This window comes from Pseudonaja textilis, chromosome 2 (genome assembly GCF_049901715.1).
Source record: "Pseudonaja textilis isolate UNSWEBS1 chromosome 2, rPseTex1.2, whole genome shotgun sequence".
NCBI lineage: Eukaryota > Metazoa > Chordata > Lepidosauria > Squamata > Elapidae > Pseudonaja > Pseudonaja textilis.
In genome coordinates, this window is record NC_141991.1 from 14374131 (window position 1) to 14393647 (window position 19517).

The window sequence follows — 19517 nt, forward strand, 5'->3', positions numbered from 1 at the left end:
GCATATGCGCAGGAGTTAGGTAACTCTGGAAACTACGCCCTGCCCAGTGCCCAGTACTGGTCCCTGGGCCCCCCAAAATTGCAGGCAGCTAAACTAAGGCACAATGTGAACATGAAACACAATCATAGTTCACTATGCTGTAAATGCCTGTTCGGAATGGACTTGCAACCCAGTCACAATTTTAAAAAATAATGATCTTTTGCTGATCTAAAAAAGAAATTGGCAGGAACTTTTCCTGCTATATATATATATTGTTTAAATGTCTTTATTCTGGAAATAAATTAGGATCTGATCTTGCATTTAGAAGATGTGCAGAAGTGTATATATTTATATAGAGACAGCCATTTCCCTGCAAATCCTGTTAGGGCTAGCAAAGGATATTATGGGATTAGGAGTGCTGAAGGATGCTGCATCCAAAATTTTAGCCCAAAAGGAGGCAAGGGAGAGATTGGGGATTTTTCAACAACGACGGGTCATCTGTTGGCCAAGCTAGAGAGATGCCCTCAGTCACGTTTGAAGTCTGAAGTGAAGTTCAAAATATTTTCTCAGAGTTTGTCAGGCTGGCCTTCTCCAAAGTTCCCCAACAAGGCCCCCACATCAGCCAGGGCATTCTGGATGTTTCCAGCTAAGTAAGTGGCATTGGTTTCCTCACAGCAGTTGAAGGCGGTGACAGCAAAATTAATATGGGTGGGCAAAGGGTTGTAGCAAACAGCGTAGCCGTCAGGCACGAGGGGCCCATAACACATGATGCAGTCCGTGCGGGAAGCAACCTGAAAGACAGGAAAGTGAGATCAAAAAAACAGCTGAATCAGTGGTGGTATTCTACCGGTTCGGCTCAACCGGTAGCTCCAAGGATCATCTGTGAACGAATCGGTTTGCTCCGACGATAAGCTACTGGGCCTTCCCATCTGGGCTCTATTCTGACCTTTATTTCCTGATTTTCAAGCTCAGCTGCTTAGCGCAGCACAGTGGATTGCCGCACGTCCAGCTGTTGAAGACACAGGGAGATTGCAGGATTGCAGGTCAGTAGCAAACCCTCGCGCACAAAGCAAGCACCCGCTGAACTGGTTGTTACACTCATTGAATCACACCCCTGCTCTGAATACAGGTGGTCCTTCAGTTACAACCAGGGGTGGGATTCTACCAGTTCACATCTATTCGCTAGAACCGGTTGTTAACATTCTAAGCTGTTCGGAGAACCGTTTGTTAGAAGAAATTACTGGCCTAATCCTGTAAGGAAGGCAGGAAGGAAACATTCTGGTGTTGCTTACAGAAACTGCCTCTCCGTTAACCCTTATTACCTTCTTGGCAGGACTAGACTTCCTGTCTCAGGAATGTCTCTTGAGTATTTTTTTCCCCTCCTTTGCTGGTACTTTGCTTGGTGGAGTGACCATTCAAAGTTACAATGGCACTGGAAAAAATGACTTATGACCATTTTTCACACTTACAACTGTTGCAGCATCCCCACAGTCATGAGAGGCCAAGCAAAGAGATGTGTGCCTCGATGTGAGTGATATTGAGTTGGCCACACCCAGTCAATAACATGACCACCAAGCCATATCCACCCAGTCACATGACCGCCAAGCCATGCCAACCAGAACCGGTTGTTAAAATTTTTGAATCCCACCCCTGCTTACAACCACAACTGAGCCCAACAATTTCTGTTGTTAAGTGAAACATTAATGTTAATTGAGTTTTGCCCCATTTTCTGTTGTGGTCTGCCGGCAGCCTGAGGAAACACAGAATCGGACAGTGGAGAAGAACATGGGCCAGTCCGCAAGTCTAGGGAGGATGAGGGTCCTGCATCTACTACAGAGATGGGGCCAGGGCCATCTGGGAGTTATGTGCTGACTCTGGAGCCTCCAGAATCTGACAGCAGCGAGGCAGAGGAACAAGGGAAGCCTGTTCCCAGTGTGCGTGTGCACAGAGCTGTCAGAAGGCAAGAACAGTTAAGACAAAAGGAGCAACTTGGGAGTAAGGCTCTCCTATAAGATATAAAGGAAGTGCAAAGAGACAGGAACCTTTGCAGGAAGCAAAGCTGTTTGTTCTGTTCGGATTAAACCTTGAAGCTTTGTGTGGACTTTGTGCTTCAGTCGTATTTTTACAGTTAATTTGGCACTTTAGTTGTTGGCAGCAATTCAAAGGAGATAAAGGTGGGTGCTTATCTCGAGAGACTGTTTGGGACTCATTACGGGTTGGGAATGCACATAATTCCCAGCGTTGAAATAAAAAGAGAGTTGTTTGGACTAAGTGTGTGCTTAATTACAGTCTCAGGAAGCCTTGGTCAGAACATTTTCTTGCCACAATTGTTAAGTGAATCACTGAGGTTCTTAAGTTAGAAACACGGTTGTTAAATGAATCTGGCTTCCCCATTAACTTTGCTGGTCAGGAGGTCCCAAAGGGTGACCATGTCAACCCTGAAGCTGGCCTGACCGAAGCAGTTTTGTCCGCTTTAGTGTTGCCACACTGGAGTGGAGGGTCAGGGAGGTGGGATTTGAGGTAAGAGGGATTTTTGTAGCCAAAACAAAATACTTTCTCTTGGGAACCAAGGACATTCTCACACCTGGTCAGAAGATGTCATCTGGTTGGTAGACTGCATGGTTGATTGGACCATGTGATTGATGGTTTTGAGAAAGTAGAAAATCTTTTACTTTTAATAAGGTGAAAACCGTAGGAGTTTCAGAGTCGGTTTTCACCAGATATGTGCCAATATATTTCCCCCCCAAAAGTAAAGTTTGAGGCTCTCAATGACCTCGGAGTCTTGCTTTCAATGGATTTATTACTTAGAACCCTGACAGACCACCAGATTGCTACGGTCATAAATATAAATCAGCTGCCATTTTGATCACGTGACCATGGGGATGCTGCGATGCTCATAAGTGTGAAAAACAGTTATAAGTCACTTCTCTCCCCCCCCCCGCAATCCTGTTGAAAATAAGGAATCTCTTCCTGAGCTGTTTTTCTCAGCAGCCTTGTCTCACAATTAGTTCCTGAAACTGACCGGGCCTTAATCAGTTTCACGCTGGCTTTTGTTGTGGGGGGAAATGAATGTTTTATCAGCATTTATTATCATTGAATAGAATAGTAATAGTAATAGAATAGAATAGAATATAGAATAGAATTCTTCATTGGCCAAGTGTGACTGGACACACAAGGAATTTGCCAATGGTTGCTATCTAATAAGACAGTCAACAAACAGGGACTATCAGTATGGAGAATATCGTAACCTGAGTAATACAGGAATGTGGTAAAGAGGTACAAATTTGGAACTGGCTCTCTGTACCTGCCCTGTGGAGAGTTTCCAGTATGAAGCCAGGGTGTAGGAAATATCCATAAAAAGCTCAGGCACGTGGAAGCCGTCTGCTATGGCCTCCATTTTCAGTCCAAGCAAATGGCAGTCGATGCCTTGTCCATCCAGAGCCTGCAAGACATCGCACAAAATCATGTCAGGGTATATTCATGAACTGGAATAAAGCACGGTAACAAGGTCAGCCAATGAATAGGCATAGCAACTAAGTCAGCCAATGAGGACTGTTTGGAAGCTAAAACTAGAAGTAGCCTAGGCGTGGCCCTATATTAAGCGCTGCAGCTCTGAAGTGAAAGAAAAACTAGCTTGCTTGCTTGCCTGCTGAACTAAAGTGATGTCTGTTTCTGAGCTCTCCTGAGTTACTGTTCTGCTCTGAACCTGTAACATGTCTGCTTCTGTTTGAGTTTGCTCCATGCTGGAGAAATCTACCACTGGTACTGTAAAATTTACTTTATGTGCTTATAAAGAAGTTAAATGAAGCCTCAGCCACCTGTGTTTATTTTTCTGGCGCTGTATTTACGCTGCAATACTCTGAACAAACCAGCTACCTCCGGAAGGTGGTTTGAACTCATACACACAACATCAGGGGTCTCCAAACTGACTGCAGCTCCCAGAAGTCGTGAAACCAACTGGTAAGACTTCGGGCCAGTCACTTTTTTTATCAGCCGTAAAAACCCAGCAATGGCAAGCCATTTTTGGAAAATGTTGCTGCCAAGAAAAACGTTGCCAATTTCAAGGCTGACTTGAAGACGTTAAAAATAAATGTTCCTACCAAACATGTAGCAGAGAGATAAGTTACCTGCTCTGTCAGGGTGCTGTGGGATTCAACCGCTTGTTTCAGGAGAGATAATCTTTCAGGGCCCTGGTGAAGAAAAAGAGACATGGATTTTAAATACCAGAACGTTCAGACCATAACACCCAGAAGTCTCAACTGCTAACATACAGGTAGTCCTTGATTTATAACCCAATGCAGCCTGACATTTCTGTTGCTAAGTGAGATGTTGGTTAAAGCAGGGGTCTCCAACCTTGGCCACTTTAAGACTTGTGGACTTCAACTCCCAGAATTCCTCAGCCAGCTTTGCTATGAATGTATGTAGAGGAATCTAAATGATGACATGGGTAGAGGCAGTCCTTGACTTACGGCTGGTTTAGCGACTGTTCAGAGTTATGATGAACCTCTCGAAGGAGAGTTACGATCAAAATTTGAAGTTTTGATGGCTGCCGCTGCCCCCCTGTGGTCACATGTTCACATTTTGGGCACTGAGCAACCCACCCACATTTATGGACATTTACAGCATCCCGTAATCGTGGAACCGTGATTTTTTTTTTTTTTTTGCTGGAAATGGTTGTGTCAACTCATAAAATATTTCTATGGTCTTTTTAGAGTTGCTAACAGAAAGGGAGGAGGGAGCAATGAGCAGCTCGCGTTCCACAAAAAGTTTTCAAAGATAATAACTAGATGACCGAAGTTTCTGCTGCGCAAAATTCAAACTGGAGAGCATGACTGATGATTCTTGGCTATGGATGTGTCCCATTGGAGAATATGAATTATGATACACCCAGGGGGTGGGGAGAAAACCAGGGTCAAGGGTGACAATGAATGATGTGTCTCAGAGTCGGTTACACCCAGGCAGCGCCGGCATGTTTACTCCTAATAAATCATCTTTAAATTTTGGAAGTTTGGCAAGAGACTCATGGTTTAAATGGGGGTAACTGTCAGAGCCCTGACAGCTAGCTGACTCTGACACACATCATTCACTGTCACCCTTGACGGGTTGTTTACTTCTGGTCTTCAACAAAAAACACCCTTTTCAGACAATGGATTTGATTAATGACCTCTGCATTCGCTTAACAACCACTGCATTTGCTTAATGACTGGCACAAAAAAGGTTGTAAAAACAGGCATGGCCATGTAGTGACCCATTTAATGACTAGCGTGACTTACGTCCCTAATCCTGGGTTCAATCACGGTTATTAAGTGAAGGACTATCTGTATTCTCAATTTCAAGCTGCATGGAAAAAGAGATTGTTGTAGATAACAAAGAGACTTTTCTATTTGTCCCAAAACCAAGATCAGAACAAGGCCAAGACTTCTTGAAGAGGAAAAATGGACCTCTCCACATAGAGAAACGCGCAGGATTAGCAGAACCAAATTCCACTCCATCTGGCTAATCCAGAAATGCCTCTGAAGGCTCTCAAATATGCTAAGCAAACAAAGTAGAGTTTCTTTCAATAATTGGCGCTACCATTCCCTGCCTGGAATGGTCCTTCATTCTACTCAAGGACATGAGGATAAGAACCGACCTAAAACTTCCTGATAGTGAGAACAATTAATCAGTGGAACGGTTTTTAAAAAGAGATTGGACGGCCGTTTGTCTGAAATGGTAGTGGGCTGTAATGGCAAACCTATGCCAAGCGTGCTGGAAGTGGCATACAGAACCATCTTTCTGGGCTTGCCAGCCGTTGCCCGTTGCTCTTCTAGGTTCCCAGCCTGCACATGCTGGTTTTTGCACACGGAAGAACAGGTCCCCAAGTCTGTCCACGTGGAGGAGTGCCGGAAACCGGAAGAACAGCTCCCCGATGCGCATGTGCGCACTGGCTACCTGGTCTTTGCACACACATATGCATTAGAAACCGGAAGACCGGGTGGCCGGTGCTGAGCTTCCGGTTTCTGGCACTCCCACTGGCAAGCTGCTCTTCCGGTTTCCGGCATACACGCGCACTCCTGTTTTGGAACTCTGTGCCGAAAAGGTTCACCACCACTGCTATAGGTTTTCTTGCCTGAGCAAGGTGGGATGGGCAGGGTCAGGGCAACACCACTTTGGGAGGGGGAATCTGTGGTGGCCCAGGCAGGGCTGGGAGATCCATAGTCTCCCTTCCTTCCTTCCTTCCTTCCTCCCTCCCTCCCTTTCCTCATTCCTTTCCTTCCTTCTGTCAGCTGTTGGCCTTCCGTCACCATGTTAGCACCAAATGCTTCCACACTGCCGCATTCTTGAGCCTGGGAAAATGGGAGGGCAGAATTTCTCGGAGTGTATCTGATTAGATATAATAGCATTCTTCTTCTAAGTCAAGGTCATGTTATTTCTGCACCTGGGTGAGGGGAAGTCTCACGTTGGGATGGATGGTGATTGGGGCATGTGATGCGATGATGGGTGCAGGGGGTGGATTTTGTAGTTTTTACTTATTGCAAGGAAACCCCGAACTTTCAGATTCGGGATTCCCCAGATGTGCCAGTTTACTACTCTTAATAAAAAGAACCTTGGAGAGGATGTCTGTCTCGGAGTTATTTGTTGGAGTGGAGGTTTTCTGGAATGCTGACACCTTCCTTCCTTCCTTCCCTCCCTCCCTCCCTCCTTTTTCCTTCTCTCTTCCTTCTCCTTTCTTCTTCAGAGGCACCGCAGGCCAGCCCTTCACTGTTTCCAGGGCAGCCTCATGCCGAACCTGTCTCGCAGGCTTTGAGTTTGACACCCCTGGACTAGATGACCTCCAAGGTCCCATCCAACTCTGTCATTCTGGTTCAAATAATATGGGGACTTGATGAAGTGTGTTGTCACCTCAGCCTTAAAAAGAAAAAACACAAAGGTGGAAAGCTAAATACCTGGCACTTCTCGTCAGCCATTGCTTGGGCGAAGGCCAGCACAGCTGAGGTAGCAGAGCGTATGATTTCTGACCGGCCCTGATGGAAGCGACGAAGCGAGGCGTCTCGGCGGTGGGACACAATTGCCCGTGTGCTCTAGGAGGGGGGGAAAAGTCAGTTGTAATACACACCCTGTGCGCACCGTCAGAACTGTGCCTCCTAGGTGACAAACCCTACGTGGACAAAAGGAAATTCCCTCTCCCACTTTCCCACTGAAAAAAAGTTCAGTGGTTCCCAACCTTTTCTATGACCCCACATCCACGGGTGGGCTTCAAAAAATTTAGCAAAGGGTTCTCTGCCTGGTTGCTGGGTGAGCGCGGCCTAGTCAGCCTCCTGCACCACGGGGTGTGTGTGGGGGGGAGGTGTGGGGGTGTTTTTGCCCTCCCTGGGCTCCGAAGGCTTTCCTCGAGCCTCTGGGAAGGTGAAAACAGACTCCCCGGGCTCCGGAGGCTCTCTGGAAGCCGGAAACGGGCCCATTTCCGGCCTTCCCGAACTTGCGGGAGGCCTGTTTTTCGCCCTCACTGAGCCTCCGTGTGCGCCCTGCACTTACCTGCCCCCAAAACGGGCCACGTGGGGAGTCCTGGGAGGGGAAGGGCCGGATGGGCAGGGCCAGCCAGAAGTGGGATTTGGACTGCACAGGATTTTAGTTAGGGGCTCTCCCGAGCGCACAGCAGCCCACCCCTGCCCACAGCCCTAGGAAATGTTGCATTTTATTTACTTATCTACAAGGAACCCTGGACTTACAACTGCAGTTGAGCCCCAAATTTCCAATGCAAAGCAAGGCTGTTGTTAAAGTGAGTTGCACCCTGTTTTATGACCCATTTTGCCAAAGTTGTTAAGCCAATTATACTGCAGTCATTAGATGGATCGTGTGGTTATGAAGTGAATCTGGCTTCACCCCTTGATCTGACTTGTCGGAAACTAGCTGGGATGGTTACAAATGGGGATCGTGTGATCCCGGGACTCACATAAAGCCAATCGCCAAGCACCCAAGTTTTGATCATTTGACTGTGGAGATGCTGCAGTGGTCGTTAAGTGTGAAAAACAGCCATAAGTCACTTATTTCACTGCTGTTGTAACTTTGAACATCACTAAACGAACAGCAATAGCAATAGCATTTAGACTTGTACACTGCTTCACAGTGGACGTGGTGGCTCAGTGGCTAAGACGCTGAGCTTGTCGATCAGAAAGGTTGGCAGTTTGGCGGTTCGAATCCCCAGCACCGCGTAACGGAGTGAGCTCCCGTTACTTGTCCCAGCTTCTGCCAACCTAGCAGTTCGAAACCATGTAAAAAATGCAAGTAGAAAAAAAGGGACCACTTTGGTGGGAAGGTAGCAGCGTTCCCTACGCCTTTGGCGTTTAGTCATGCCGGCCACATGACCATGGAGATGTCTTTGGACAGCGCTGGCTCTTTGGCTTTGTAACGGAGATGAGCATCGACCCCTAGAGCTGGAAATGAGTAGCTCGTATGTGTGAGGGGTACCTTTATCTTTACCTTATTGCTTCACAGTGCTTTACAGTTTTCTCTCTAAGGGGTTTACAGAGTCAGTCTATTGCCCTCAACAATCTGGGTCCTTATTTTACCCACCTCGGAAGGAGGGAAGGCTGAGCCCGTCAGAATCAAACCTTGAGCCAGTCAGAATCAAACTGCCGAACTGCAGTCAGCTGGCAGTTCAGCAGAAGTAACCTGCATTAAATGCATTCTAACCACTGTGCCACCACAGCTCTTAAATGGTTGTAAGTCGAGGACTAACTATTCAAAACATTTAAACGTAGCTGCCCCTTTTTCAATCAATCAAAAAGTTCACACCGCCTTTAAAAGTAATCGTGAGGTATGGCTCGTCACTAAGGGACCCAACAAAACCACTCTTAGTTGCACCCCGAAAATCCATCTGCAGGCACCCAAGATTGGGAACCCCTGTTTCAGGTTCTGGACCTTACCTTTCCTCCTCCCCCAAGCCATCCTTTGACTTCCCCTGCCAGCTCACCTGTAATGTGCCAGCTGCAGCACGACTTGCACGACCGAGTCAGGCCTCAAGTTTTGGCTTTTGAGAAAATCCTTTCCAAAGCTGTCATGGGTGAAACAACGGATGTCCAGGTCGCTGATGAGGCTGAGAGAGAAACAGAGAGGGAGAGGCTCAGTGCTCAGGTAGATGCCATGCCAGAGGTAGAGAAACGATCCTCTCCTGAAGGACCCCCCCCTTTTTTTAATAAAAAGGGTTTTTTTACACATCTCTTCACGTGGGCAACATGTTTCCGGATTATAACACTTGTACATAGTCCTACTTTCATTTCCATTTTTCTTATTTAATATCATCTCATATATCATTAGCCATTTCACTCATCTTTAAATAAATTTGCATTTCATATTTCAATTCATTAATTCATATCAATCTCACTCCATCAACACATAAGTTTTCAATTCTTTATCCCCTATTATTTCCATTTTCAGCTTACCACTATTTTATTTTAGATTTACATATCATTATTATCCTTATTTTTTTCTAAGTCGGTATATAATAAACAATCTAAAAAGAGTAAAAATAAAATAAAGCTAATATATTTAGAATCCACATGGTGTTTTTCATTCCCCTACTTTAATCATAATAAAATACTCTCATGATACACTTCTAATATCCATTAAATAATCAACTGTATGTTTTGAAATGTATATATTTAAAGTATTCCCCCCTCCCAGTAAATCACTAAAATAACTTCTTAATATATCTCATTTTATTTGAAGGTCCTTGATGGGATACCTGGGGTGGCGTCTCCTAAGGCCAACCCTGCTCCCTGACTCATAGACTTCTTACATTTGCTTGACATTGCAGTATTTTGATTAAAAGTGACTGAAGAGAGAAGTACGCAGCCACAAAATAAACCACCATCAAACAAGGAAAACTAAAAGTAACACTTCGGGGAGATAGGATCCAAAGGAAAAGATCCAAAGATTATGTTGGGAAAGGCGGAAGAAAAGAGAAGAAAATGACCAGCAAGATGGATGGACTCTGTTGTTAAGAGTGGCAATAGAGCAGGGATGTCCAATACAAGGCCCGTGGGCCGGATTTAGCCCAAAATGTAGTCGGATACTGCCCGTAGGGCTGTCCTGGAAAATGCAAGGGGCCAGCCTGCTTCGGCCAAGTCTACCCAATGTGAAGAGGAAACATGGCAGCAGTTTGGGGAGTGGCATAAAGCTGGCCACGCCCACCCAGTCAGCCACACCCACCCAGTTGGCCAGGGTCCATCTCCCCCTCCCCCGGATCGACCACAGCCCTGCTGCGACCCTCAATGAGATTGAGTTTGATACCCCTGCAATAGAGGTACTAGCGGAAGAGCTGAAAGACCTGACTATGAGCAGTTCATTATGAAAAAAAAAATCCCTATCTATATGATTGATAAGGTGACTTAACGGCGCATAATCAATCAAGACAAAAAAAAATAAAAATAAAAGTTCCAGAGCAGAGCAAGAAACAAAAGCAAGAAACAATTGAGCCTAAATTTTCCGTTGCTGAGTGAAACATTTGTTAAGTGAATTTTGCTTGACCTTTGATTGCCACAATTGTTAGCCACTGTAGTTGTTCAAGTGAATCTGGCTTCCCCATTGGCTTTGCTTGTCAGAAGGTCGTAAAAGGGAATCATGTCACCCCGGGACACTGCAAAGGTCATAAATATGAGTCAGCTGCCAAGCACCTGAATTTTGATCACATGACCATGGGAATGCTGCAACGGTCATTAAGTGTAAAAAAGTGTTGTGGTTAGCCGGCTGCAGGTGCGGACGGCTGAGGAGAGCGAGGACTCAGATGAGAGGCCAGGATCATTAGGGAGAGGACTGCTGCCTTCAGAGATTGTGGGGGATGGCAGCAGTGATGAGGAGGTTCCCGAGGAGCCTGTGCCAAGTGCGCGTGCGCGCAGGGCTGCTCGCAGGAAAGAGCAGTTGCAGCAGCACAGGAGACTCAGCAGTAAGGCTGCAAGGTAATGGCCCCTCCTTCAAAAAGATAAAAGCCAGCTGTGAAGGAAACGTTCTTTGTAGGAAGCAAAGACGTTTTGAAACTCAGCCTCATGGACATTACAGTATCTTAAGTTGGTATTTGAAGACTCTTGTGTTGTAAAATATTCCTTATCTGTTATTCTTGGCAGCCTCCCAGAGTTTTGGCGAGGCTTGTGCTTATCAAAGTTAATTAGTTTGCAACAGCCTTTTAACCGGGGATTCGTAAGAATCATTAAAAGGTTTCTGTTCCCTTTGGTTCGTGTTTGTTTTATTGGAAAAGGGTTTGGATCAGAACAAAAAGAATAACTTTTTTCAGTAGCGTTGTAACCTTCAATGGCACTAAGTGAACTGTTGTTAAATTGAGTTTTTCACCCCTTCAGTGGGGCTGACAAGGCGTGTTACCAAAACAGGCCATCCCGGAGCCCACGCCCTGCTTACTCACACATCCAAATTCTGCTTTGCACGCTCAAGGTCACGCTTGACTTCTGGAGTGATGGAAAAATAAAGTTTCTGGGGCAATTGTAGAGGAATCATCGGGCTGCGGGTCATGGCTGGATCTTTGCTGAGGGAAAAGAAAGGGAGGAAAGATGCACTACATTTACATGTTTCAATGTTTTTATTTTTAGTCATGACTTTTTTTTCCATTTTTCTACGTTTTTATACATCGGCTGCTTTCGCTGATTGTTGCACAACACCCAGAGTCGCTTCTCACGTTAGGCGGCCATATAAATGTGATTAACAAAACTAAAACAAACAGGCACCTAATTAAAATTCTCCCCCAAAAGGTGTTTTTTTCAAGAAGCCTTTCTGATTTTTCTTTCAAGATGTTTCGCTTCTTCTGAAACCAAAGAAGCTTTTTGGATGAAGAAGCAAAACGTCTTCAAAAGAAAAAACAAACAAGCAAGAAAGTCCAGTTGCCTCCCGAAAAAGCACCTTTGGGACAACCATGACCTGAATGACGGAGAATCTCCACAGACATTTATCTTAATTAAAATATACTCTTGTGTTTTAAGTCTGTGGAGATTCTCTGTCATTCAGGTCATGGTTGTCGCAAAGTGCTTTTTCAGGAGGCAACTGGACTTTCTGGTTTGTTTGTTTTTTCTTTTGAATATGTTTTGCTTCTCATCCAAGAAGCTTCTTTGGGACTACTCTTGTGTTATATCAAAACAACCATCCCTCTAGCCAGGTTCATATCCTTGAACTAAGCCCTAAAGTGATTCATTTCATTCTTCCATGCAATAATAGAATAGAATAGAACAGAACAGAACAGAATAGAATAGAATAGTAGAAAAGAACAGAACAGAACAGAACAGGAATAGGAATAGAATTCTTTATTGGCCAAGTGTGACTGGACACACAAGGAATTTGTCTTCGGTGCATATGCTCTCAGAGTACATAAAAGAAAGATACATTCGTCAAGAGTCAAGAATCGTGAGGTACAACACGTAATAATAGTCACAAGGTACATTAAGCAATCAAATCATATTAGGAGTCAATATAAATCATAAAGATACAAGCGACAAAATTACAGTCCTACAATCACAAGTGGGAGGGGATGGGTGATAAGGAGTGATGAGAAGATGAACAGTAATAGTAGTGCTTTGTAAATAGTTGGACAGTGTTGAGGGAATTATTTGTTTAGCAGAGCGATGGCGTTTGGGAAAAAAACTGTTCTTGTGTCTAGTTGTTCTGGTGAAACTTTTTGACAGTGAGAATAATCAACCAATGGAACAGCTTGCCCTCGGAAGTTGTGAGGAGCGCCCTCAGTTGAGACTTTCAAGAAGAGATTGGACTGTCATTTGTCAGAAATGGTGTAGGGTCTCCCGCTTGGGTGGAGGGTTGGACTAGATGACCTACAAGGTCCATTCCGACTCTGATTATCTGTATCTGGTGTGCAGTGCTCTATAGTGTCATTTTGAGGGAAGGAGTTGAAACAGTCTATGTCTGGGATGTGAGGGGGTCTGTAACTATTTTCACAGCCCTTTTTGACTCGTGCTGTATATACAGGTCCTCAATGGAAGGCAGGTTGGTAGTAATTGTTTTTTCTGCAGTCCTAATTATCCTCTGAAGTCTCTGTCTTGTTGGGTTGCAGAACTAAACCAGACAGTTACAGAGGTACAGATGACACATTCAATAATTCCTCTGTAATTAATCATGAGGGGAGCTTAGCATCTTGTCACTGGCTATTTAGTTCAGAGCTGCATCTCAAGGACGATGGTTTCTTGAACACTTTTTGCAACACAGATTCAAAATCCGCCCACGGGAGTCAAGTCAGGCTATCTATCCCCACAGCTTCATCACAACTCCCCCCAATAGGGAACATTACCAATAATCAAGGACGTAGTCGATGACCGTGGCAATCAGTGGCCCCTCAGCGATGGCTTGTTCGTAAAGGACCCCACAGGTGCCATCTTCTCCGATAATGAACTGAAGGCCAGGGAAAAAGAACGAATGGGAAGAAGGAAGGAAAACGGTTTGTTAGGCACGGAAAAAGATAAAATTAAAAAGCTGGTTTCAGCTACAGCAGGGTCCCCAAACCACAGGCCGAGGCCTACTACCAGGCCATGGCTGGTTTGAAAGTGGATTGCACAATGAAGGGTTGGCGCACGCACAGCTCTAACTTGCACAAGTGGCGGTCCGGTGCACATGCACGCAGCTCTACTTACATGAATGGCGGAATGGCACTTGCACACACCAGACCACTGCTTACAAGGGCCAATTCCACCCCCCTCCCCAGCCAGGCCGCCACGCCATAAAGGCTGGGGAGCCCCTGAAGTAGAGGATTCTCTCATCTTTTTTTTATTTTGGATGATGAAAAAGCAGAATAAAATAACATGTATTCCCAAATATATATATATATTTTAAATCAATATATCATACTCCATATACTGACAGTGGCCAGAATTGTTTTTGAACAACAGTAGAAAGAAACCAATATCCCTAACAGAAGAGATGGTGATAAAAAAAAAGTGCTTGAATGTGCAGAGATGGATAAATTAACGATGGAGTTAAAAGACAAGGAGGAAAACAGAATATTATAAGATTTGGGACATATGGTATGAGTGGCTAGAGAGAAAAGTAAAGAATATGTATAAAAATTACTTGAGAGTTGCAGGAAATGTATATATGAGGAATTATAAAAAGGTAAATATAAATGTAAAAATATTAGAGAAATATACCTGGAATTGAAAATGAAAGTATTACTATGTAAATAGGAAAAAAGCTGACTATTAAGCACTGTCACAAACAGAAATTTGGTGTAAATGTTTGAAAAATGTGTAATAAAGATAATTTTTTAAAAAAAATTTTTTTAAATTTTTCCTTATATGTTAGTGGCTGACTGCTTATCAGCCCAAGTTATTATTTTGTTAGGTAGCCATATAGGTTTCTTAAATCATTGGGTTGTTTTTTTTAATAGAGATCGGCACACAGGCCAAATCTCATTCTGTTCTTATCAAGAGAAAGGGACAATACTCTTAAATGCTTAAATTTTAATCTAGTATTTGGCCAACGGAAGCCATCCCATCTTTTTTAAAAAAAAAAAAAATTCTAAAAATGTTCAAAATGCTTATGATGTAACCGAAATTTAGAAGCTTTTAGAAATCTTCCTTCTTAAATCTCATGTGAAATGAGACAATATTGATTACCCTGACTTAATTACATAAAACATAAGAGTTGGAAGGGACCTTGGAGGTCTTCTAGTCCAACCCTTTGCTCAAGCAGAACTATATTATTTCAGACAAATAAAAGCCTTCAGCGATGGGGCACCCACAACTTCTGAAGGCAAATTCTTCCATTGGTTAATTGCTCTCTCCAATAGGAAATTTCTCCTGAGTTCTAGGTTGCTTCTCTCCTGGGTTAGTTTCCAATCCTTGTTTCTTGTTTTGCCTTCTGGGGCTTGGGAAAATAGTTTGACCCCATCATCTTTGTTAGGAGCCCCTCAAATATTAGAACAGCGCTACCATGTCCCCACAATGCTTCTTTCCATTAGACTAGACATACCCAATTCCTCTGTTTTTGGTACATTTTAGCCTCCAGGCCCTTAATCAGTTTTTTCTGCACGCTTTCCAGAGTCTCAACATCTTTTTTTGTATTTCAGTAACTAGAGTGTGGTCTTACTAAGGCTTTGTAGAACTACTAGAACTTCACGAGATCTTGATCCTATCCCACTATTGATGCAGCCTAGGATTGCATTGGCTTTTTGGGCTGCTGCCGCACACTGCTGGCTCCTATTTAAGTGATTGTCCACTAAGACTCCAAGATCCTTTTCAGAGTTACTGGCACCGAGTCCAGTTTCACCTATAGATGTATAGTTGGTTTGTCTTACCTAAGTGTACAACCTTACTTTTATCTATATCTTTATCTTTTTAATCTTACTGTCACAGCCTTCACAACTCCTTTCTTTCCCTCACATCTTTTCGGTTGCCATAGTAACGGGGGGAGGGCAGGGGTGCGGATTCAGCCAGTTCGCACCAGTTGGTAACTTTCTGAGCAGTTTGGTGAACTGGTTTGTTGGAAGAAATCATGAGGGCAGAGTGGTTGTTAAATTGTTTGAATCCCACCACTGGGGGAGGGTGAAATTTTTGGGTGAGAAACGTGCTGGAGGTTTCAGAGAATGAACTGTATAACTTGGGGGGAAAACTTTATTGTTTGTGCTTACTTGCTTGCTGACCGACTCTTTATCAAACCAGGCCAAGGTCAATGGCCAGATGTCTGTATCACCACCTGAAGATGCCCCACATGACATTATACCCTGTTTCTCCAACAATATGGCCTCCCCCAATAGGAAGTTCCAGCATGTTTTATAGGCATGAAATGAAATGAAGCCCCTCCCCCCAAATTAAGGCCTATATTAAAACATGCGAAATGGGGGAAATGGCGGGGGGGGCTTGCTGCTAGGAAGTACTTTTGTTGCACACCCGGATATGGTGCTGCCTGCGTTGACCCTGATAATAAGTGCCCCACCAACACCGAGGTCAACATCCAAGCCGTCGCCGCCCGCCTGCCCAAAGATGCAAGGGGGGGGGGAGTTAAGTCACCCCTGAAAAGACGGCCTAGCCATATTTTCGGGGCTGGAAAAAAAAAAAAAAAAAAAGACCGGGCCTTATTATATGAGAAACACGGTACATATCTTCGATTGGATGGACCGTTTGAACTATTGTGAGTGGGAATACTGCCATCACTTTGTATATGAGTTTTTCGCACGTAAATCCTCAGATCTAGAATTCTTTTGATGCTAACCACTTGATTTCCAGCAAAGGTTTCTTTTCTCTGTAACAATGGAGTCTAACAGTGCCTTTCTTGGATTTTGAATGGAGTGCCATCCGACACTTACTTTTATTTATTATCGTGCAACTGAGGATCCCATGTCTTTACGCTTCCATACTGAAGCCTAACTTACATCCTGCTTTGATGCTCACCTGCAGAGTCTTGTCAAACCACCGATTGCCACTGTTGGAGTAGCTCCCTCCACCGTGCAGCATCTGAGCTGCCAAACGGCTTTGGGCATGAGCATCCGATACCTTCAGGGTAGGAGCATCCAGACAGACGGTGAAGAGGCTACGTTGGATCGTCAGAGCTGATTCCTGGTTCAGTTTGTCTGGAACAAGAAATGCCAGATTTAGTTCCCGGTGTGGTTGTACAGGAAAAAAAAAAAATCAAAATTCCCAATATGGTAGCACAGGACAAAATCAAATTAATTCTCTGGAGGGAGAAAAGCAGTCAGAAAAGGGGGTGCAACCTTACAAATTTTTTAAATCTGACTTCTTTCCTTTTTTCATTTTCATATAGTTAAAATTAAAGTAAACTGAACATATATTTAACAAGCTCGATACCCATGCTTCACTACAAAACTATGTGGTTGGGCTTAGTTTTTGGGGAGGAAAATAAGGAGGGAAAAATTGTGCCTCTGCCTACTAGCGTCCATCAGTATTCATCTGGCTAGTGTTCCGTTAGTGAGAGTTCAGGGCTGTTTGGAAAGTGAAACAGTATCTGCTGTGTGAGCAAGAAGGAGACAGCAAGGAGCCTGGGTGTGGCTTAGCTCAACTGTTCTGTAATAAAGCTGCTTGGTGCTGTGAAACTAGAACTGAAAATCCTCTCCTATGCTTGTGTTTTGCATTTGGTACAGATTTCTTTTCAGATGGGGAGGGGGAGTAGAACTCCTTAGCAACAGAGCATATTAATAATAATATATGAAATACTAATGCTCTAATAGTCATTTCAAAAAATCCTTTCTTAGTGAGCACCTAGAAGGCAAGAGGAACATATGTGCTAAATTTCAAGTTTGTAGGTGTTACGGTTCTGGAGATTTTGTGATGATGCGTGAGTGGTGTTTCACTTTTATATGTAGATATAGATAGATAAGATAGAGGTAGAAGATATCGATAAATATGACTACACTGTACCCTCCCATCAAATGTTTAATCCTGATTGACTGGTCTGAAGATGCATATGAGCCACGTTTGACGTGCAAACTGACTACAGTGGAAATAAAGAAATTCATTGAGGAAACAATGCAAATACCACAGTGGCCCTGTCATGCCCAGTCAAGAGAGATGTATGAGATAGGTCACAGAGCAGCAAGCAGAGTGCATTCACATGAGAAACAGAGGGTCATATCAGAGACCAAGAAGCAAGTTGGTGGCTGATGTCAAATCAAATCAAGGCTTGACGAAACTCGCTTAAACATTTTTGTAACTCAAGATGACTGCTTTCTGATGTTAGTTTATGGATTGCACAGATTATTATTATTTGCTTAGCTAGATAATATTCATGCAGAAAAAAACTTTAATTTTGGCACAAGGTGTAATTTTGAAAAGATAAAGTTAACAGCATTTGAGTTACAAGAAACTTCGGTGGGGTGTATGATCAAATGTGGATATATCAAGCTAAAAGTTGTACAATTGCAAAAAGAATAGCAAGTTTGAATTCTTGGTATAAAAATACATATCTTTAGAAAAAACCGCTCACTGAAAAAAAAATGCAAAAAATTCCAATGGGGAACTGGGGTATTCTGGGAGCTGATGTCTAATGTATCCTAAAGTTGCCAAGATTGAGAAAAAATGATTTTGAGAGTACCAGGTTAGAGAAGGTTGTACAGTAGGTGCTTAAATGCAACCCTTGAGGCCCTAGAAAAAGTATAAAGAAGAGCAACCAAGATGATTAGGGGACTGGAGACTAAAACTTATCTGATGTGTAACACCCAAGAAAATAGGCTCAAGATCCAGATGGATCTTGACAGAATAGAACACTGGGCCGTATCCAACAAAACGAAATTCAATGTAGAGAAAAGTAAAGTCCTACACTTAGGCAAGAAAAACCAAAAATACACAGTATAGACTGGGTGAAACCAGGCTCAACAGCAGTAACTGTGAGAGGGATCTTGGAGTCTTAGTGGACAACCAGCTAAATAGGAGGCAGCAGTGTGCAATCCTACATTGCATTAACAGAGGGATACAATCAAGATCAAGTGAGGTACTAATACCACTCTATAAAGCCTTAGTAAGATCACACCTAGAGTACTGCATCCAGTTTTGGTCACCACACTATAAAAAAGATATTGAGACTCTAGAAAAAGTACAAAGTAGAGCAACCAAGATGATTAGGGGACTGGAGACTAAAACTTACAGGAACTGGGCCTGGCTAGTCTAGTGAAGAGAAGGACCAGGGGTAACATGATAGCAGTCTTCCAATATTTGAGGGGCTGCCACAGAGAGGAAGGGGTCAAGTTATTTTCTAAAGCACCCGAAGGCCAGAGAAGGAATAATGGATGGAAACTGAACAAGAAGAGATTTAACCTGGAAATAAGGAGAAACTTTCTGACAGTGAGAACAATCAACCAATGGAACAGCTTTACCCTCGGAAGTTGTGGAAGCACCATCACTTGAGACTTTCAAGAAGATATTGGACTGCCATTTGTCAGAAATGGCATAGGGTCTCCCGTTTGGGCAGGGGGTTGGACTAGATGACCTATAAAGTCCCTTCCAACTCTGATTATCTGTTATCTGTGTTTAAAAGAAGCCATTTGTTTACATCTGGATCCAGTCACTGGGGAATGGCAAGAAAATAAAATTAGGAGCAGATTGACAGCTGACCTTGAGAGGCACTCAAGGCACTCCCTTCACTCAAAATGGAGAACGAAGAGCCCTCTAACATGGATCCTTTAATCTGGATTTCTGCATGGAACAGAGGATTCATGATCGAAGGCCCATACTTTCTACCTCCCAAAACCTGGCTTGCCCACCTTTCATGAGACTAGTGAAGGCCTCTCCCCAGGTATGTCGGTGGTCACTGGTGAGGATTCCCAAGGGCTCTTTATTCAACTTCCAAGAAAAAGAGCGGATTTTTAGGAGCTGCAGGTAAAGCTGGTCAATGGTCAGGGGTGTCCCATCACTGTTGTATACTTCAAGCCGGAAGAACTGAGAAAGAGACAGAGAACAGAAGAGACAGAGAAACGGGGGTTACCCCATCACACCAAGGAGCTGTTTACTTCTGGTTTCATTGATCAAGTCCCCAAATATTTTGGGGCTCACACCCTTCCAGGAACTCTAAGAACCTAGAATGATCCTCTATCGTCCAAAGGCCCT

The 19517-nt window shown here is 43.8% G+C and overlaps 1 protein-coding gene across 1 annotated transcript in view; it reads right to left on the minus strand.

Annotated features, from left to right (window-relative positions):
• Positions 1-230: 230 nt before the first annotated feature.
• The window catches only part of LOC113449081 (carnitine O-acetyltransferase-like), a 57896-nt gene continuing 38609 nt past the window's right edge, over positions 231-19517 (minus strand). The window contains 10 exon segments of the mRNA XM_026720050.2: positions 231-770; positions 3284-3421; positions 4107-4169; positions 6906-7009; positions 7012-7040; positions 8933-9055; positions 11375-11494; positions 13259-13359; positions 16353-16531; positions 19175-19349. Coding sequence (XP_026575835.2) covers positions 546-770; positions 3284-3421; positions 4107-4169; positions 6906-7009; positions 7012-7040; positions 8933-9055; positions 11375-11494; positions 13259-13359; positions 16353-16531; positions 19175-19349 — 1257 coding nt within the window. The 3' untranslated portion in view covers positions 231-545.